The sequence below is a fragment of the Nuphar pumila genome, chromosome 11, assembly GCF_984573655.1.
Source record: "Nuphar pumila chromosome 11, dmNupPumi1.hap1.1, whole genome shotgun sequence".
In the NCBI taxonomy this organism is placed as follows: domain Eukaryota; kingdom Viridiplantae; phylum Streptophyta; class Magnoliopsida; order Nymphaeales; family Nymphaeaceae; genus Nuphar; species Nuphar pumila.
The window spans coordinates 114,970,145-114,993,284 of record NC_143259.1 but is presented as its reverse complement, the minus strand read 5'-3'; the positions used below and the strand labels follow the sequence as shown (position 1 = coordinate 114,993,284).

The window sequence follows — 23,140 nt, the reverse complement described above, 5'->3', positions numbered from 1 at the left end:
TGAAACATGATTATGATCATGAACTTGGCCATGTTTCAAGTATTGCTAAGCTTACACCGTGCTTATGGGGACACCGCATTGTTTGTAAGGAGAAGCATTCTTACTTTGGGAACTTTCACTAGTACTAAATTACTACACCATTCTTGAAGCCCAAGAACTCATGATTCACATATTCATCATTGGTTGTTAGATCAAAACACAAGTTCTCAAGAATTAAGTGAAGCTCTCCCTGATCTTGGAATTGAAGGATACTGATTGTTAACCATGTAGAGAATTAATGAAAAGTTCTCTTGATCTTAGCAATTCAAGACACTAATTGCTCGCTCTCTCTCATCCAAGCAATTAAGTGTTTATTTGAAACTATTGAAAAAGGATAGATATTGGCCTTCATGGGCTTATCAAAAACATACATATATACATGGTATAGCTATTGTAGGGACTGAGGAAAGGAAGAAATCAGGGTTGTGGATAAGATCTACAGCATGTTGTACCGGATCCACATTCAATACAAGGCCTAAGTACATCCTCAACACCTATGTGAAGGGATCAGCACATACCTGCGCATGTATATATGAACCACTGGAAAAACCATGTTGGACTAGAGACACGCATCCTTAAACCCAATATAACTGGTGCAGGTCTGGATCTGGGTCAGAAACAGGTCCGACATTTTGGTGGACCTGATCCAGTTGCAGAGGAGGCCTTCACCTAGCTAGAAGCAAAAATCATCCTGGTTAGGCTTTGGTGATGTTAACAAAGCAGTGTAGAGCCTCAGCCTATCCTCCTCCAGTGAAGATGATCTTGATAAAGGCCTCCGGGGCCGGATGAACGATAGTGACATTAACGTTAATCTATGTCGATACCGTCTCCATGCTAGCTGTATGGCCACAGCTGCCCATGTCCTCCAGCCAGGGGAGTAGTACCTAGCACTCCTCTTCACCTTCTCATTCATGAAATTGTAGCGGAAATGTTGTGTCACATACTTGACATCCATGGCCTCCAAGCTGAATGCCTCTGTGGTCTCTAGGCTCACCAGTGTTGACGAAGACGGCGGCAGGCGCTCGATGAAAGGGCGCCTCAGGCACCATGATAATAGCTCATCCCCACTGAAGTTCCCTGGCCCAAGCATGCAGCTGCTCTTCACACCATCCCTAAGGACTTGGGTACTCTGCAGGTGGCCTCTGAGCACAAACAACATTCTTTGCACTGGGTCTCCCTCCTTTGTTATCTGTATCACTCATTTGGAGCTCTTTCTTAGCTTGATCTCTCCAAAACATCTAATTTTTACTAAAGACAAATTGATATGAATCTCATGGTGATACACAAATTGATCACCTGGTGATTCATGTGGGTCTTTGAATTTTAAAGGCTTGTGACCTCAGTGTAAGCCCATTAAGGTCTGTCAGTAACATGTAACCGGTCAGACCGAGCCGATTACTAGATTGGTCCTTAAAAGCCAAGTTCAATAGTACTCGGACATGGTCCCCTTGTTGGTTTAACCAATTAAGACACAGGTTATTTGCAAATGCGTATCATGGTGTTTCTTTGCATCCCATCCAACCCAATGATAACCACGGGGGTCATTCACATGGCTAATGGTGTCACTTTTCTTTGGTGGAGTAATCTAAGCTGTAGACCTTGAAAATCAAGTGGAATTCTTATAGATAAAAGATCTTCATATGCAGGGGCGTAGCTAGGATTCATGTGAGGGGGGGCAAACAGGGGTGTAGGAAAAAAAAGTATTTGTGTGATAGTCGGGGGTTCGGGGGCAGCGCCCCCGGAAAAAAAAAATTTTGAGATAAAATAAAAAATGGCTACAATTATTAATAAAAATCTATTTCATATGGACAAATCAAACTATTTGCTGCAGTAAGGGCTGGGCTAGGACTGGGCTGGGCTAAAAAATGGATAAAAATCTATTTCATATGGAATCAGGGCAGGGCTAGGACTGGGCTTTTAAAATTTTTTTTTTTTTTTTTAACTGTTTGGGGAGGCAGGACTGGGCTACAGCCCAGTCCTGCCCCCCCCCTAGCTACGCCCCTGTTCATATGCATTCACTTGTTTTCAGTAAATAATTGTCAGATGAATTATGACTTGATTCATGAAATCCAGACCTTCAACCACCAGTAGTAACTAGAAAAACTGAAAGTTCATGAACTCAGGTCATGACTTGTGAAGACAAGATCTTTTAAAACCCCATGATATTTATTGCCAAATGATGTATTTTGATCATAGGTGAAGTGAATGAGTTGCAGAATCTTACTGTCTCTCCCTTCGGGAATACAAGTGACTTCACTCGATCACATATGTGCTCCAGGACAAGATCGTCCATGTGTTGGAAAAGGGGCACCTGAAAGTGGTATTTACAATTGGATTAAGGTGTGGTATCTCTTGAACTGTAAGGAAAAATAATGCAGCTGCAGGTAATGGTCTAGCTTGCCTGTCTAACAAGGTCAAGGCATAAATGGTATTTGATGTCTCTGCGGAGACCTTCAGGGAGGTTCTTGATGACATCGGATTCGTCGACGCCGCGCATGGCCGCCCATCGTTGGCGCTCGTACCGCCGAACCCTCTGCCGGAAGCCCTGAGGCAGCTGCCTGCGCCTCATCCACCACTCGAAGTTCCTCATCTTAAGCTGCATTGCCTGCTTCTTCGAAGTAGTGGCATGAAGGAATACCTTCAATCATAGTAACAAAAATTTATAGCATCACACACACACATGCGTGTATCCTCACTAACTCTTGGAAAATTAAGAAAGCATGAAAGAACACTATATCCTAAGGGGTGCATGTCAACTAGACAAGATACCATTTAAACTATCAAAAAATAGCTAATTAAAGTTACATTTAGACCACAAAACCCTTCCATTACAGATGAAACTTATGTAAGTAGATTCATGATGATGCATGTATATTAACATTATGAATATGGTAGTTGTATTACCTTGATGTTACCAATCAACATGGTCACCAAGATCAAACCACTTGTCAAGATTATGATGTTGAACACCACCTCCGACCACTCTGTAGTGCTCTCTAGGTTTCCAAACGTGCTAAACCAACACAAGCAAAATCATCAACATTCATATATATATATATATATATATATATATATATATATCGAGAGAGAGAGAGAGAGTATACATGGCTGTCTACATGAATGCATGTCATGCGTGTACCTTAATGTCATTAGTCCCCAAAAGATAGGGAACAGAACCTTCTCCAAACGGCTGGTGCTAGTAACCAAGGGCACCACCCATTTGTAGGCCCCGTAGTTGAAGTCACCGCTGCTCGTCAAGCATACAGAACTGGCCTCTTTGTTGGCTGCCCACGCCATTCTCATGCCATCCCTAACAATGGCAGCCCCATAATATATGGGATCCTCACAGCCCAACATCTTCAATCCACAGCCGTTCATCACACGACACTGCTCTTTCAAGCACTTTGCAGCCCTCTGGATCCCTAACAAGTACCAACAAGCGCCTGCTGCCTGCATTTGTACATTTATGGTTAGCCAAATTAAGCTTCACAAGATCATCTTCTACTCAAAAATTGATCCCTCAAAAGCATGGCTCGGTAGTTTGGGCTTATATATATATATATATATATATATATATATATATATATATATATATATATATATATAGAGAGAGAGAGAGAGAGAGAGAGAGAGAGAGAGAGAGAGAGGTGCCTGGTGCTTTTTTGTGCCTATCCCATGCTTATCGAGCTCTGAAAATATTGTTTCTATTTTTTCTAAAATTTGATCATCATCTACATGCTTGATTTTATGGGAATCAACTTTTGGATAGTCCCATTCCAACACCAAGTTAGGTTTCTGTAAGATTAAAAAATCAACCGTTTACAATTTCAAAAAATAATCAATGCTAAAAAAATTATTTTTTTCTCATATAACATGATCCAAGTGTGTTTTCCTAGTAAATCGATCATGCGAAACACATATGTAGCGTCAAATTTAAAAGAAAAATAACCTGAAAACCCCTATCCAAGTCCGGTAGGCATGCGGTAGGTACAAGAAGGCACCTACCATATATATATATATATATATGCTGTCCCTTTTTCACTAGGTCAGGACCCTCAAAAAATCATAGTTACATATGTTTTATGCTAGATTTGAATTGTTAGATGTGTTTATCATTACTTATTTATTAAGAACAAGTTTTGTTTTAAATTGATTTGATGTAAAAACCTAAATATTTTATATTCAATTTTTAGTACATTATCAACTGCTGAATTTTTTACATCTTTAAAACACACATATATATGAGCATAGAGATGCTTAATTAGAAACATGTTTTTGATTGAATAAACAATAATAAAAACATCTACCGTTCAGATATAGCATAAAACACCTATAACTATGATTTTTTGGTGGGGTTTAACGGAGACTTAACAAAAAAAAGGGCAACACCCCTTTCTCATATACTAGAATATGTTAACTGAAGTATGAGTTGAGTTTTTCATGAGTTTTATTGATTTTATTTTATTCTTAAATTTCATTGTACGGGTGGGATCTACATGTATTTTTTATATGTTAAGTATATGAGATTATAAGGCTCTTGAGAATAAGAAAAAATATATTAAACAATGCTGATATCGATTACCTCAACACAAATAAAATGAAGCCCTTCGAGCGATGATAGCACCTCATTCTTTCTTCTCCCTTGATTCAAGCCCTCAACAATCTTATCATGTGCAAAAACAAACCTTCACAAAAAGCCCATGTTTCCCTTCTTTTTTTTTCCTCCCATTTTTTTTTTTGGGTTTTCCTCTCATAACATGAGTCCCATGTTGGGCACCTACCATATAGGATTTAAACTAACCCACAAAAGGTGGGTTTCCTTAATTGCATACACATGGATAGTTTCCAAAACAAGAGAAAAATTCTCATCAAGTTGAGGACTCCTTGGAGAAAAGAAACTCTAAGTGGGTCCCATGTGTCAAGGCAAAGCCGCCTAATACCCAACAATCTCCACCTTAGGTTTGACTTACTATCACTCATGTCAACAATTCTCTCTCACCTTCAATGCCTCCTCTCTCTAGAGCTCATGCAATGAATCCTCACTTATCTAAGTTTCATGCAAAGTCAACATCAACAAAACTCATAATATCACATGCATAAACATAAAATACCCCATAAATATCAAAAAGTATATTTAACTACATTTTAATGCCTATTTCCCATATTCCCCATATACTTACTACACTTACAACATGTACAATATCCTGCCTACTACACACCATAGCATATATAAGACAACCTACTTCATTCGCATATGACACCTTAGATATGTATACTTCTTCTTCCTTTGTGTTAGGATACAAGTGCTTAGATAACTCGAAATATGTAGCATGAGGAGTACTTACAGGCTTTGCATTTTTCATGTTGAATATTTGAAGTACCTTTTCAACATACTTCTTTTGTGAAACCCATGACTTGCCAGTCTTTCTGTCTCTATAAACCTCCACGCTAAGGATCTTCTTCATAGCACTAAGATCTTTCATATTAAACTCCTAACTCAGGGTAAACTTTGGCATGTCAACTTCAACAAGCTTTTGGCAATAATTGGCATATCATTCACATATAACATCAGAATAATATATGAATCATTATCAAAGGCTAAAAAATAAGCACAACTTTCATATTCACTCTAAGTGTACCCAACCTTAATCATGTAAGAGTCAAAATGCTTATACTACTACCAAGGAGATTGCATTAACCCATAAAGAAATTTCTTTAATATGCAAACAAGACTCTCTTTGCCTACTTTCTTGAAACTCTTAGGTTGTTGCATGCAGATTTCTTTCTCTAGATATTCGTAACAAAATGTGATCATCACATCAAGCTTCTCTACCTTAAGATCATGCATGACAATCATCGCTAACAACACCCGAATTGATGTGCATTTCACAACCAGTGAGAATAATTCATTATAATTAATACCTTTTCTTTGTGAGAATCACTTTGCCACCAATCAAGCCTTTAACTTTTGACCTTCTTTTTCTAATGGAACCTCTTTCTTCCTAAACACTCACTTGCACCCTATAGTTTTCTTGCCCTTGGGTAACTCTACCAAGTTTCAAGTTTTATTTTTGTGAAGTGACTCCATTTTTTCTGACATAACCAACATCCAATTATTGCTATTATTTGAAATGATGACATCTTTATAACATAATGGATCAGCTACACCGACATTAGAGATAAACCATATCTTCAAAGTCATATTTTATTGGAGTCTTGTTGGTCCTTCTTTCTCTGTCTCTTGCCAAGCTATAGGGTTGTTCTTGAACCATGCTAAGAGTTTTTTTGAGAAAAAATCACATTTTTCCTTATTGTTGGATTAGTTACATCAATCTCCACCTTAATAATCAGTTAATTCTAACTATCTTTCTATTGTATATTTTTATTTTTATTTGTTTTTACCACATGCTCTTCATCAAACACGTTTCTAGTTATTATAACCTTATGAGAATTAAGAATTCATAACTTGTACCACTTCACTCCCTTCTCATATCTAAGAAAGATAAGCAAGACATTTAAAGACTTTCAAAATATAACAATCACATGACTTACCTATCAATATCTCCTCTCAAGTCTTGTAATCAATTCCTTTACATGATGACCTATTGACAATAAAGCAAGTCATGTTAACTGCCTTTGCCCAGAAGCTTTTTTATAATACTGCATTCAACCTCATACTGTGAGCCATTTTTGACATTTTCAAAAGAGTCATGTTCATCCTCTCTGCCAAACCATTCTGCTGAGATATATCCGATGTGATAAAATGACATGTGATTCTCTCGTTTCTACAGAACTCTATAAACTCATTAGACTTGTACTCTCCTCTATTGTCTAACATCAAGTGTTTTATCTTCTTTCTTATTGGTGTCTCCACCTCTGCCTTCTACTGTTCTTCATAAAATTCTATTAAATCTCACTTTCAATGAATTTCAAGAATGTTTTTGCTTTTCTCTTCATAAAATAGACCTAAACTTTTCTTGATAAGTTATCTACGAAGGTAATGAAATATTCAACCCCGCCATTAAATTTAAATGGTGCGGACCCCCATACATATGTATGTACATAATCTAAGATGTCATGACTCATATGCATTCCAGTTTTAAAGCCACCCTACATTATTTTTTTAATACACAATATTTGTGAAAATGTAGTTTGCATGACTTAATACTATTCAACAAGTTTCTTTTATGAAGTTTTATCATATATTTTTCACATATATGTTCTAGCTTCATATGTCAAAGAGTGGTTTGATCTATACTGACATCTTCATTTATAGTTATAGATGCTCCATTAGAAATCGTGTTTTCTATCAACCTATATATGTTTGTTATCAACTAACCCTTCATGATAACCAAAGCTCCTTTGGTCGCCTTAAGAACTCTAACTATTGCTACAAACCTACAATCACTTACATCTAAAGCATCCAAGAGATTAAACTTTTCTTCAATTCAAGTCAAGGTTTTTATCACCCCCATCAAACATTTTGATTCTTACTATTCTTATTCATGTGATCTTACACACAACATCATTACCCATAAGAACAAAACCACCATCCTAATCTTGATAGGTATCAAACAAATCCTTATGCGAGCACATATGATACAAACATCCAAAATAAAAAATCCAAAATCTAGTGATATGAGAATAGACTCATACCTATAGAAACTGAAAGGTTATCCTCACCATCACATTCATGTATGTCGGCTGCCACACTTGCATGTTTTGAGCTCTTGTCATTCTTTTTTTTCTTATTGATGTCTTCTCTGTACTTCCTACATTTCATCTTTAAGTGTCTTTCCTTCTTACAGTAATAGAAAGTAAGAGTGTTATTTTTCTCTCGATTTCAACTGGTTCTTATTTCTAAGACCCCATGTCTTTGATCTTCATCTTTCTTAACCTGAATCACTTCTTGCTGGGAGCTTTTCTCCTTGAGATTGATCAATGTTGAGCTTTTTCATTATCTCATTCAATAAAGGAGCAATAGTAATCTCATCAAACTCAAGAGTTTCCTTTTAAAATAAGAGAGTTGTCAACAAATGATCATAGAAAGAAGGAAAAGAGACCAAAAGTAACAAATTTTGATCTTCTTCAATATTCAATAATTGAGTCAAGATCCTGTTGAAAACATTCAAATGATTATGCAAAATTCAAGTCTTCCACCATCTAAAGAGCATATGTAATTGCCTTTTCAAATAAAACTTATTAGTCAATGATTTTTTCATATATAAGCTCTTTAATTTCAACCATAGCTATGAGATAGAGTCTATATTCATGACATTATATAGAATATCTTCAATATTAAGTTGAATAACACTAACTACTCTTTTATATATGCCGTCCCAATAATTGTCTGACATATCTTTGGGTTTCTTATCTTTCCCATAAAGGGCTTTAACCAGCCATTGTTGGGTAAAGAGATCTTTCATTCTACATTGCTATATTTCAAAGTTTATCTTTTTTATTAAAGTTTTCAATCTCTTACTTCATGTTTGATTCTTTTGCCATCGTAAATAAACCCTAAGACTAGGTCTTACTCTGATACTAGTTTGTAGGTGCAAGAAACATATAATCACATGACACAATAAAAGATAAGAAAATAATCAAGAATACAAGACACCAAATTTATGTGCATTGAAAAAACTGCCTATGTCCACCAAAAGAGTAAGAGAGAAATTTTATTATGCTAGCAAGTATATAAGATTATAAGGCTCTTGAGGATAAGAAGAAATACACTAATTTACCTTAACCCGAATAAAATGAAGCCATTCAAGTAATGGTAGCACCACCTTCTTCCTTCTCCCATGATTCAAGCCCTCGACTATCTCACCATGTGCAAAAGCACACCTTTATAAAAAAAACCCATTTTTTGCCTCAACCTCTCTCTCTTTTTTTTTTTTCCTCATCTTTTCTTTTTGGTTTTCCTCTCTCTAATAAGATGAGTCCCACATTGAGCACCTTTCCTATAAGATTCAAAATAACCCTCAAAAGGTGGGTTTCCTTAATTGCCAACACGTACATAGTTTCCAAAATAGAGGGAAACCCCATTACGTTGGGGATTCATTGGAGGAAAGAAATTCCAAGTGGGCCCCATGTGTCAAGGCAAAGACACACAACATGATGCTTGGTTTTATAAAAACAGACTCTGGATCATTCAATTAAGGTGTATAATGACCTTTTAAGGCTTGGAAATCAATGGCTCAAATTTTTTGTAAATATTCAAGCATCTAAAAATCATATTTTTTTTTTATAAAAAACACATGATCCAACACTCGATTCCTAGCAAATAGACCACGCTGAACGCATCTGCAATGTTGGATTTGCAAAAATAATTGTCAAAATGCCTACAGTTCATATATTTTCAGTTAACATATTCTAATGACCCTCTATATATATAACATTTGGTAATGGCCACATGAGGTACAAATGCCTTTTTTTTCATGAAACTAACCTTGCGATCTACACGTTTTACTTAGTGGGGCCAGCTCTTGCAAACTCTGATTAGACACATAGACAAGTTTTTACAAGTTTTAAAATTTGACAGCCTACAATTTGCGACTTGGGTCATAAAATCGTCTTTTTCATAAAAAAATATGATCCAAACGCTAGTTCTCACTATTTTGAATATGCTGAATCCGTCAGAGGCCAGATTGGATCAAATCAATATTAACCCATATATATATGGGTTAATATTGACTACTAATGAAGGTATGGAACTATTGAGTAAAAATCACTTTTTTTTTTTAGATTTCCATTTTTTTATAGATAAAATGTTATATATGTGATATACATGGTTTGTTTAGTAAGAAACTTGTTTTAAATCATGTGATTATGACAAGTAATTAGGTGTTTAAATGAGTCAAAAAATCAACGTCCCACAATGTTCCAAAATTTCATAAATCAAAAGATCACATTTTTACATCAGAAAAGCTTGATCCAAGGATTGATCCTTAGCAAACAAACCATGCCCAACATATCTATGTGGTTAGATTGAGTCGACAACTTGCACCTGTGATTTCTAACTCATTAGTTCTGTACCTTTATTAGTAGCCGATATTAACCCTATACACACACACACACTATATATATATATATATGTGTGTGTGTGTGTGTGTGTGTGTGTGTGTGACACTACATCAGCCAGATTGTAATAGAGAGGGTAACCCTAGCTAGATAGCGTTGCAATGAGGGTGTAAGTATCTGTTTCAGCAAGGCCTATGCAGTCAAATCTGGCTGCACTGGATAGGGATGGCAGTGGACCGGGGGAAAGTGGGGCCCCGCCCCGCCTCGCCCCGTTTGGACCGGGGATGAAGGGTATGAAACGGGGATGGAGGCGGGGACGAAGGTTAAAATCAATCCCCATCCGGGGGTGGTGGCGGGGATGGATGCACACTTTTCCCTGCCCCGCCCCGTCCCCGCCACGATCCCCGCAATATCCCCGCCTCATTCCCGCCCCGACCACTTTTCTCTGCAATATCCCCGCCTCATCCCCGTTTGAACCGGGGATGGAGGACATGAAACGGGGATGAAGGCGGGGGTGGAGGATAAAATCCATCCCCGCCAGGGAGGCGGGGCGAGGGTGGAGGATAAAATCTTGAGGCAGGGTGGGGGTGGAGACCTTGTCCCCCGCCCCGCCCCGCCCCACTGCCATCCCTAGCACTGGATCTGGAATTGGATTGGCAGATGTGCTAGGATATGAGAGACCCAAACAGATCCCAAATAATTGGATTTCACCCTTTATTCAATATGGACATTATATCTGAATGGGTCAGATTCTTATAGGAACTGTCCTTAAAGTTGGAGATTAAGAAACCACTATCAGATCAAAATTATCAATCAAAATCTATAGATGCTTAGGAGACCTATTAAACAGATTCCGGATGGTAAGACATGAACCAGATTCAATGATTTTATCACCTACCACATCCACATGCAAGAGAACAAAGTGGATCCTCTTGTCACTAAATCATGAACTTCTCTACTTCCATGGAATAGATGCATGATGCCTCACATGAGTCTAGAATGCAAAAACAAGAAATACATCATGACATTTATGTATAGATGCATGAAGACCAAAAACTTGAGCACAATTTTCAACTTTTACCAAAAAACACTATAACTCGGTATATTAATTATTAACGTGTCCATACTCCAGAAATACTGAATATCTATCAATATTGTGTTAGTATAACAGTTTTTTTTAAGGAAATAACAGCTTTACTGACATATCATTTTAGTATAACAGAAAATTTTGAACTCATGTTTTGCAAACATTGGCATCTTGGTCTTGGATGAAACTTAAAGCCTATGATATAGTGTTAATGGATACTCACATGTGCAGCAACAAAGTATGCCATCATGTTGAGAGCAAAGCCCCACCAGATGGTCCCAAACACGTGCAATTGCCGGAGGAGTGAACTGGCATGGTAGAGCTTTGGGAGGTATTGGTTGAGGAAGGTGACGAGGAACACCGTCATGACACTGGTCGTCTTCCCGTTCGCTATCAAAGTGGGGGCCACCACCCACACCATTAGCTGCCATACACAATAACCAAGTCAGTATTTGATCATCCAATTATTCTGCACCTCAAGGCACTTGAGAACCTTGATCCAACTCAAAAGCATATTCAAGCCTACTGAGCATGATAGTTACTTCACAATACAGTCTATCTTTGTGTCATAGTTGTTGGGATAAAATACATTAACTAGGGCCAAACTTTCCATTGAACAGGGTGAGTCCAGACTCAGTAAAATCATCCAAATCTGTAATTAGTGTGGATTTGATTGCCACTCCACCTTGCGGCAAGGGGTGCTCCCCATGTGTTTTGATCCACAGTCTCTCTTAGCCGGAAAGGCCAAGTCCTTATGAGCCACCTGTACTAATTCTTAAAACTAAACAAGGGGCAATGATTGCCTTTTTTATGACTAAGTTTCCCGTCAAAGTGTGTATATCTCCGGGTGGAATCACTGACACCCAAGCCCTTATAGTGCATAACAGTTAAAGGCACCTGTACACTCTGGATGAAAAGATCGACACCTTCTCCCTAGGCCTGTTGGGGCAATGATTGTCTTGTTTTTTGTTTGATAGGTAAACTGGGGTTAGGTAGACCCCTACTAGATATCTCTAAAGCCCATGTGGAAGAGAGATTCAAACCTGGGTCTTCAGCTTGTTGGCATATTCACAAATATTGAAACTGAAATACAAAATACGCATGTACTAGTAGATGCCGGCGTTTTCCTCAACCTATCGACAGTTATGATGAGCCCAAGTCTTCAAGTTCATGTTGAGCAGGACCTTGAACCCAATGACAATTATGGGTAATAGGCTAGAGGCTATTGTTTCTGACTTTTCTCATCATACAATCAAGCCCTTTATTTATAATGGAAGATAGAGGGTGGTTACTAAATGTGAACTCTTCACATTCACGTAACTTTCACCCCACTAGCTCCTATTAAGTGCCCACTAACCCTCTCATTAGTGTCAAACAGGGTCACACTATGGGTTAGACACAAACCCAAATGTTCAACATTCTCTCACTTGACCCATTGACACTAAAAGAATATTAAATCGAAGTTTATACCATTATCTCGACTTAATTCTTTATATGAGTTCACATGCTATCCTGTATCACAAGAATAAATCATATGAGTCATGAAGATGATCATCTCTTTATGAAATATCATATTTTTATGTACCACAATATAACTCATTTTCAGTGCTTAAGCATGTTAAGATTACCTTTATTAATAGGTTGGTCTCTAACCTATTCTATTGATCCTTTAATATTGTTATTCTGCTATTCTCTCTAACCAAATCAGAGTTTCTTTATGCAAAATCAATAATACACAAAGCTATAGAGAATCAATTCATTTTCACAAATGTGATCACATAATGTATTATCATACATAAGAAGAAATAAAAAAGACCCATCCCCTTTACATATTGAGAATATAATCCTAGTGCTAGCCCTTTAGTAAGGGGATCCACAATCATTTCCTTTGTACCAATTATATCAATACATACCAGATGATTCTCAGTTCTTTCTTTAACAACAAAGTACTTTAACTCCATGTGTCGACACGAGATTGAGCTCTTGTTGTTATTTGAGAAGGGCACGACTGCTTCATTATCATAAAAGATCTTTAGTGACCTCTCAATGGAGTCCACAAGCCCAAGACCCATAATGAAGTTTCTTATCCAAATGGCCTGAGATAAAGTCTCGTATAGAGCAATAAATTTTGCCTTCATAGTATGAGCAACAATTGTAAACTGCTTTCCACTTCTCCATGAGACGACACCACCTGCTAGTAGGAAAATATATTCAGTAATAGACTTTCTACTGTCAAAACATCCTTCTAAGTTTGCATCAGAGTATCCAATGACCTCTAGGTGGTCAACATGTAGTTCTTCATTCCTTGCAAACAGCACATGATCTTCTTTGCTGTCTTCTAATGCACAATGAATGGATTTGACTGATATCTACCAAGTATTCACACAACAAATGACATATCAGGTCATGTGTAGGTCTATGCATACTGCAAACTCCCAACTATTGAAGCATATGAGACAATTGCCATTTGAGCCTTTTCATTATCATTCCAAGGATAGTCCTTTAGGCTCAATTTATCCCCTTTCACTATGGGTGTCGAACTACTAGAAGAATAGTTCTCCATCTCATATCTTTTAAGAACCTTAAGGATATAAGATTTTTGAGATAGGCCAATGACACCCTTAGTTCTATTATGATGGATCTCGATTTCAAGAAAAAATGTGGCCTCACCCATGTCCTTCATATTCAAATGAGAGAAAAGAAAATCTTTTGCCTCATGTAGTAGATTCAAATTATTAGTTGCGAGAATAATGTCATCAACATATAAAACCAAAATTATGAACTTACTCCCACTAGTCTTAATGTATATACATTGATTAACAATGTTTTCAGTGAATCCAATGTTCATAATTACCTGATTAAACTTTTTATACCACTAGAGGGAGGCTTGTTTAAGTCTATAAATTAACTTCTTCAATTTGCAAACTAAATGATTCGAGTCATCTACATTGAAATCAGAAAGTTGTTGCATGTATACCAACTCTTCCAGATCCTCATTCAGAAAGATAGATTTCACATCTATTTGATGAAACTCTAAATCAAAATGAGCAACGAGGGCCATGATTACCCTTAATAATTTTTTAGTTAAGACAGGAGAAAAAGTCTCATTATAATTAATGCCCTCTATCTATGTAAAACATTTTGCAACAAGCCTAACCTTGTATATCTCTACTTGACCTTTAAAGTCTCTTTGGTCTTAAAGACCTACTTACAACCAACAAGTCTAACTCTATAAGGTCGAGGTACAGGATCTCATACTTGGTTCTTTGCCATAGAGTCAGGCTCTTCTTTCATGGCATTGATTCAATGTGTTGATCTTTCACTTTCAATGGTTTCTGCAAAGGTGAATGGATTATCATCAATATCTATAAAATTATTAGACTCTTTCAAATACACCACATAGTCTAGATGGATAGCGAATTTTCTGATCCTTGTAGACCTCCATACAAGTGTTATATATGATTCAAAATAAACTTTTGTATCTTACTCTTGTTGTACATCCTCATCAACAACTTGCTCTATTTGGGATTGATGTTCATTGACCAGACTTTTTCTGACATTATCCAAAGAGACAATGGCAGAAAAAATTGAGTCTTTGTCCTTTGTAGGTATGAAACATGAATCATGCAAATCTTCAAATTCAATAATTTGAGATGCATCTGTCCTAATAAAACTTTTTTCAAGAAATCTTGCTTTATCTGTTTTCATTATCTATGGTATATGAAATGAACAATAAAGCCTAAAGCCCTTTTATCTTTCTGGATAACTAATAAAAAATCCACTAGTTGTCCTAGAATTAAAGGCTTTTATATGTGGGTTATACAATTTAGCTTTCACATATGCACATATATGACAAAGAAGGTTTTTTACCAATCCATAACTCGTAAGGAGCCTTTTGAACAACCTTCGTAGGAACCTTATTCAAAATATGTATTGCAATCCTAAGAGCTTCACCCTCACAAAGTCAAGAAAAGGTTTGAGTGATTCAACATCGCTCAAACCATTTTTTTAAGCATACAATTTTTTTTTCAGTTACACCATTCTAATAAGCACTACTAGAGATGGTATACTGAGGTACAATGCCTTCTTTTTTTAGAAACTATGTTAATGGCTCTTCCTTTTATCTTATCTTAGCGAAATGATTATAATATTCACCACCTCTATTAGACCTGACAACCTTAATAACTTCACCAGTTTGTTTCTCTACTTTTTTCTTGAAGTCCTTAAAAACCTAAAAGACTTTTGATTTTTTAAATAATAAGTAGAGATATATATACCATGAATAATCGTCTATAAAGGTGAAAAAATACTTTTCACCTGTATGACACGGTGAAAAATGACAGCAAACATCTGTATGCACTATCTCTAACTTTTCATTATTGTGTTTGTCATCTTTCTTATATGTGTTAGATTGCTTAGCCTTTATGCAGTCAACACATGGCTCTATATTCGTGAAATTAAAGGATCCAACGATTTCTTCTTTCACAAGTCTTTGAACTCTCTCTTTCGAGATGTATCCTAACATTCGATGTCAAAGCAAATATGATTGATATTTCTTTAAACCATGTTTATTGTCAATCATTATATTCTCAATAGAATGGTATTCCTAAATTTGAAATTCAGTTTTTAACCGATATAAATCATCACACAGATATGCAGAACCTATATTAATAAAATATTTGATAATAACAAGCTTAGAGTTTTCAAATTTAAAACTAAAACCAAACTTATTAAGTTTCAAAATTGAAATCAGGTTTCGACTATAGGATGAAATATAAAATGTATCAACCAAATCCAAAATTAATCCCGATTCCAACACAACTTTGCAGGTCTCATTGTTCTTGACATGTAAACGCATCTTATTTCCTGAGAAGATGCTTCTTTCATGCTCTGTTGGTTCCTTTTTATTCAGAAATGCTTGCAAAGAGTTGGCAATGTGTACCATGACACTAAAATCAATCCATCAACTATGCAATAGAACATGAATCAAATTGCACTCATGAGAAATAGGTGACTTATTACCTTTATTTTCAAGTCATTTCTTATGCTTCAATCAGTCTACCTTCTTATGTCCCTTCTTATTGCAAAAAAAAAACTTTAAAGAAGAGTCTCCTTCATGGGATTTGGCTTTCACCTGAGAGTTTAAACTTTTCCCAAAGGTTTTCTTATTGTTCTTCTTTTTTAATGAACCTTTCTTTGAACTCGACTTATATTTTTCCTTATGAGAGGCCATATGTGCACTCGTCACCCTCTCACCCTTCAGTCTTTCTTTTTCTTCAACATACTTGGTTAAAAGGTCATTAAAAGACTAGTCATCATTATATGTGTTGTAGAAGATTTTGAAGGGTCCATATTCAGTAGGCAATGAGGTCAAAATCAGATAGACCAAGAAAAAATAAAAAATGATAAAATTTACATCATTCAGCTGAGATGCAATGTTTCTTATTTTCAAAATGTGTTGTCGGATGTGACTATCACCAGTATATTTTATAGATACTAGTTTGGACATTAGTGTACTAGCTCTTGCCTTATTAGAACTGACAAATTGAGCTTCAATGGCTCTCAGAAGTTCTTTCATCGTTTTGCAGTGAGAAATGGTCTCTCAAATGTTCTTAGCCACTCAAGATTGCAAAAGCAACAGGCTAAGTCTGTTTGAGCGCTCCCACTTCTCAAATATAGCCTTTTGTTCGGTTGTATTCTGCTCTGTAAGAGCAGGAGGTTCGTTAGTCTTAAGGGCCAAATCTAAGTTCATATACCCGAGAGTGAACAACACTATTTCTTTTCAATTGAAGAAATTAGACCAGTCTAACAGGAGAATATTACTAGAACTATCAATGAGGAAAGAACCTAATACAACAAGAAACGAAAGAGAAAACTTTATTATTGCTTAGACAAGACTTGTGATGAAAAGGTAAACATTGAGACCATTTATTATTCACCTTTTCTGAAACAAGCATAATTGAGTCATTATCATTCCACTTTTGTGGAAATAACAATACTCATAGTTACTTTATCTCCTTAATTACAAGAAATTGACTTTAGTTGGTGAAAATAGCAAATCATGTAATGAGAGACAATTCAATATTGTACCTTTGAGTACGAACATGCTTCATGGGCTGAAATACACATCTGTTATTACACCATGTGTGAATTTAGAACACAACGACCTATCTTTGGGTAGAATCGTTGTTTCATAAAGTCACACACAATCATAATATCAAATCTTAATACAGTCTAATGAATCCTCAATCAACGTAACTCAGATCACTTTGGTGATTGCATAAGTCGGTCAATCAAGATCTTTTATTGAAATCATATTCATATTATGGAGGATGCTCATGCACACATATTAATGCATATATATTCATGACAAAATATACATTATATAATTAAAATACAAGCTCATGCTTTAACATATATGCATAAACTAATTTATGATCATAACACATTAAAAAATGTCATAAATTTAATCATACTCATGCTTAAAAACATTATGCATAACTTAAATAATATAAAATACATATATTAAACATGAATAAGTCATACTTCCTTAACAATAAACACTTATAAAGCTTGAAAAAATATCAAAAACATACTCATATGGGTAAAACTCAGGGTCTTCAAGATAGAACCAGTTTAAAAACACCTCAAACCAGTCTTAAACAACCCTGAACCAGTCATCTAAGGATCTGAACCAATTTTGGAGCTAATGAATCGGTCTAAAACATGAACAAAAGCTCATAAAACCCTATAACCCAATAAGAAAATCTATGTTTGTTCATGGATTCATGAAAATAATGTCTCTTCATCTCAAAACCGGTGAAAAAACTATAAAAACCGATAAAAAATGGCTTCAAACTGGTCCCAAAATGTATTGTATGTCACATAACTTATTCAGGTGTAAATAGTAATTGAACCTAGTTTTAGATTTGATATGTTCCAATCCAGATCCAAATCCAGTTAGAACGGATCTCATGTTGGATACCTCTGGTCTGGATCCAATCTAGATCCAGACCCATAAAGATCAGATCCTGAATTGGATCCAATGATCTAAAACCTAATTTGAACGCAGATTCGGTTTAAAACTAGACCCGAGACAGGTCTAGAAATCGTACTCGGCCATGCCCAGATCTGGTGGGGTATAGATCTAGACCTTGTCTAACCGGATCAGAACAGATCTGATCCATACCCAAATCGGGTTGAATCCAGATCGAGACCCAATCCTTACAGATCGAATCAGACCCGGACCTTACCCAATCTGATTGGTCCCGAATCATGACCTAATTCATCTGAATCAGATCATACTCGGAACCCAAATGGTCCAATTCTAATCCAACTGGATCAGATCTGATCATCAACTCGATGTTCGAATTAGACCCAGACCTTGAACCAGAATGGGTTTGGGTCTGGTTTGAACCCTCATAATGGATCTAGTTTGTCTCATGGATCGGGTCTCGATGCAGATCTAAGTTTTTTGAATCAGACCCAAACTCGGAATCAAAATGGGTCTGGGTCTGAGCCTGGGTCAGGACTGACCCGATCCACCCCAAATGGATCTAGATCGGGCCTACCATTGGGTCAGAATACCCAGTCCGACTTGGATCACCTAAAAGAAAATCGAAAAGAAGTTTTTTTTTTCTGAGAAACTAAATGATCTGTTTCTCAGAAACCGATCATCACCAAAGAAGGAAAATGCCCCTTTGGCAACTGGGTGACAAGGGACATCATCGACGAGGCTGGCGGTGAGGCGATGACCCCCGACGATAGTCACCACCATCCAACGATGACCCTGACGAAAACCCCCTTCCAACGAAGGGGTTCCATCAGCGACCCCCCAATCCAGTGATGAAATGGCAGAAACATGCTCCGACAACCATCCTATGCTGCCAACGGTGCCGGTGAGGCCGCCGACTATCTAGAGCGGCTCTTTCACCTCCCCAGCAAAAGCCTTAAAAGGGCAAAAGTAACGATCTATTTTTCATTCAGATATGTCGCTGGTAGCAACACCTGTCGTCGGGGCTGGCTGTCACCACCGACGACCAACTGACAAGGCCGCTGGCGATGAGGATTCAGTCCCTGCCTTGCCAACGACGGTGATCGTATCCCCTGTTCGATGATGCCCTTGATGAAGCTACCCAGCAGGGAGAAAAAGAAAAATGAGTCGGGGGAGGGGGGGGGCACACCGTCGATCGGGAACACATCCATCACCACCGGCCTCAGCGGAGCCTCCATTGATGCCGACATCAAGAAGGGATCCACCACATGTCCAACCACCGTTGGGTCGGGTTCCACTGTACATTGCTGCAGTGGAACCCATGTACAGTGGAAGCCGACTGGCCCCTTGGTCGACCTGCGGTTATCGACACCGGTGGTGGGCCGAAATGCTGCAGGCTACAGTAACCCCCACATGGCCGACGGTGTGAGTCTGGGTGGAGGTTGGTGGTGGCAAATGCCAAAAAAATGTAGAAATAGGAAACCCTGTTTCTGCAGTGATCGTCGGCAATTCATATCAGTTACTGCATAATCATTGGCTCAAGAATGCGACAACAGGCTCGAGTCTGCGTCAACAGCGATAACTGAATATGCTAACATCGGTGATCATTTACAGAACGCTCCCAATGCACCCATACGCATAGCGGAATGTGCGGATCGTGGGCGCATAACCCATTTTTGCTGCATTCGCAAAAATTAAAATTGAAATACAAAATATGCACGTACCAGTAGACGCCATGGTCGATGTGACGTGCGGGTGCTCAGCGTTCTCCTCAACCTATCGATGCCCATGATGAGCCAAGGCTTTAAGTTCACGATGAGCCAAGGCTTTAAGTCGATGATAAGTAGGACCCTGAACCCAATGACAATTACGGACAATAGGCTAGAGGCTATTATTTCTGATTAGTCTCGTGGTACAGTCAAGCCTTTTATTTATAATGGAAGATAGGGGGTGGTTACTGTACGTGAGCTCTTCACATTCACTTAACCTCCACCCCCACTAACTCTTATTAAGTGCCCACTAACAACCCTACTAAACCTCTTATTAATTAGTGTCAAACCGGGTCACACTATGGATTGAACCCAAACCCAAATATCCAACACAGCTTAGCATAAGACCCGCTTACCACATGGGATACCACCTGTAGTAGGGGGCAATGATTGTTATACATATGGGCCTTTGAAAATTTTCAAGAACGAAGGCCCACAACTTGGATTTACTGGAAACTCTAAAAAATCATTGAAATCCATGTTTGCAACGTCCCTTGCTCAAAAATCTCCATCTATATATCGGGGAATCAGTCAATTTTGAAAGTTATTTTAGACCACCATTTGCTGTAAGCATTTAAGGTATATGGTTAAGGTCATCTTTAAAGATTAGTTTGTGTTGGAAGTATAAGCACATTTTGAGTTGAGTAGGTGTGTAGAGATTTTATAGGCAATGTTGGTATTTAGACAATTTTATATGGGTAGCATACGCATGAAGAAAAAGTTAATGTGGGGAGGTTATTCTAGTTACCTATAAATATAGTGGGTTAAATGGAGAATTTTAATTGTTTTATTGCATGCATGTAGTGGATCAAGTAGTGAGACGTGTCAAGTATAGAGCCATTGAGACGGCATGTGAAGAGCTTCCATGGAACATAGAGGGTATATGAGTTATGTGAGTTAAGTGCATGTCATTAATAGTCATTAGTGAGTCATTAAGTTGAAATTTAGTAGGAGATGTAGCGCAGGAAAGAAAGGCCGAAAGCCATCGTGTCTGCGTAAAAAGTGTGTAGAAAGACTTTCTAACTCTCTCTCTCTCTCTCTATATATATGGGCAATTTAATCTGTGAAGATTATTATCCAATAAAGTAATGTTTTTCATTGTTTCTGTCTCAGGAGACTTTGTGTGAGTGAGAACCCCTCTATTTTCTTTAGCTTGTTGGCCTAGGGTTCCAATGACAATGATATTAGCCTTACCCGCCCTCCCTTGATTTACTACTGTTATTATTACTGTGTGAACCTCACCTCTCCCAAGTATTAGCCCTATTGAAGCTGAGATATATCCCTAGACGCAAGGTGTCACATTAAAGGCAAGTCGAAACAAAGTAAAAGGACTTGTTAGTGCCGAGACGCGTAGATGCCCAAGTAGCATCGTTGTCACTTCAACAACAACCAAAAAAAAGCCAAATATGCATGATGCATATAATTACATGACTATGCCACGTGCAGAGTCTCTTGCCTGTTATTTTGTTTCTGCAAGATTCCTTTAGCACAAAGAGGAACATGATCTCCTGTGCAATCTCTATAGGATCAACCATCAAGGATCATATCTGAACCGTTCATCTCAAAGATGATCCCACCTCCACCATCATCATCACCATCAACTTTTCACCCATTGTAATAAAGACCTACATATCTATACATTTCAGATATAAGCCTTGTATACAATTTTTTTTTAACACAATTACTCTTTTAGCTATTTGGGACTTGGTTGCGCTTTATGTAAACTTGGTGACCCCAAATACACCAAGCCAACCACATGCTGCACAAATAGACAAGACACTGGCTTTAGCATCAGTGGCATCATACTGCACCTATCACATGATCTTTTTGAAGCCATAGAATCGCCACATGATCACAAATTCTTGTCCCAGTGAATGCGCATGTGCATGCAGCAAGAAAATGTGTGTCATGCGCACACACCAAACAAGTGCATGTTAAGTTTGTCAGTACCTTTGAGATAGATGGCAGTAGCTCTTGCATCATTATGCTTATACTAAATCACACCCTAAGAATGCAATGCAATTCGATGGTTATATATTTTGTGTGTGTGTGTGCGCGCGAGTGTTTAGGGCAGAAAAACAAGCAAAGACACTTATGGCTTGGCTCATGTTTGGCTCATAAAAAGATCATTCAAACTCATAAAATAGGCTCCGTAAGCTGAACATGAACAATGGGTATTTGACTTAGCTTGGCTTGTATAAGCTTGTTAAGTAGTACTATATACATTTTAAAAGTATTTTACATCATATAATATAGTGCAGAATAAATGATCGTGTTTAAAAAAAATGCAGAACAAATGATTGAAGCATTTGATTTGCAAGGAATAGGTTTAGAGATAAAATTTTGTTGCTTTCAGCTCTGAAACAATTTCCTTTCATGTAATCCTACTACTTTTAGTTCTAAAACAATGTCCCTTTTCAGCAAACAAGCCAGCTCGAACTCGCCTCCTTTAACTCACTCATTCTGAGACTGAACTTGGCTCGTCTCACCACAAGAATGAGCCAAGCTTGAACACTTCATGATCGGCTCGTTCGGCTCATTTAGCAGCCTTTTGTGTGTGTTTGTGTGTGTGAGAGAGAGATCATGCTTACTTGTGGCGCTGGGAGGATGACGAAAACGTCTAAGAAGAAACCCTTCTTGGATTTCAGGTAGTTGAGGGCAACCTTGCGAGGATGAGTCTGGAGCTTGCCCCCACCCACAACCAGGGAGTGCTTGGGCACATATGCCATCTTGAGCTGCAGCCATATGTGCCAGAGGTGTATGAAGTCTGTCATGCACCTCAAGGCAGTCACAGTGATGGCGAGCCACCCATCTATGAGGAGACACTTGCAGCTGCTGCTAATGGAAAGAGTGTAGAAGAAGAGCGGGTCCACGGCGCAGCCGATGGCGCAGATCAGAAGGAAGACTCTGTTCCATTCCTGAACCAGCTTGCTCCGAGGGTCCAGGACCTTCCCAAGAACGGACTGTGTGCCAAAGGTGTGCTTGTCAGAGGTGTCAACATGCTCCTGTGAGCTACCGTGGCTCGCTTCTTCTTCATCTTCTTTGTCCATCTCTCTCAGCTTGAATTGTGCACTAAAAGAGCTATCTAGTACATAAAGATCTCTCTCTCTCAGCTTCAATTGTGCACTAAAAGTTCTATTTATAACTTAAGCCAGCTCTCTCTCTCTCTCTCTCTCTCTCTCTCTCTCATGAAAAGTGGCAAAGATGGCATTTGGAAAAAGGTAGGAAACT

General features: G+C 37.8%; 1 protein-coding gene across 1 annotated transcript; it reads right to left on the bottom strand.

The window, feature by feature from the left end:
* Positions 1-328: 328 nt before the first annotated feature.
* On the bottom strand, positions 329-23,071 carry CNGC4 (cyclic nucleotide-gated cation channel 4). Its single transcript, XM_089980451.1, has 7 exons — positions 22,501-23,071; positions 11,370-11,570; positions 3,179-3,489; positions 2,944-3,052; positions 2,441-2,677; positions 2,264-2,350; positions 329-1,228 (listed from the first exon to the last, which is right to left on the bottom strand). Exons 1-7 carry the CDS (start codon positions 22,957-22,959, stop codon positions 713-715), a joined length of 1,920 nt encoding a protein of 639 aa, XP_089836577.1. The 5' UTR covers positions 22,960-23,071; the 3' UTR covers positions 329-712.
* Positions 23,072-23,140: the final 69 nt, after the last annotated feature.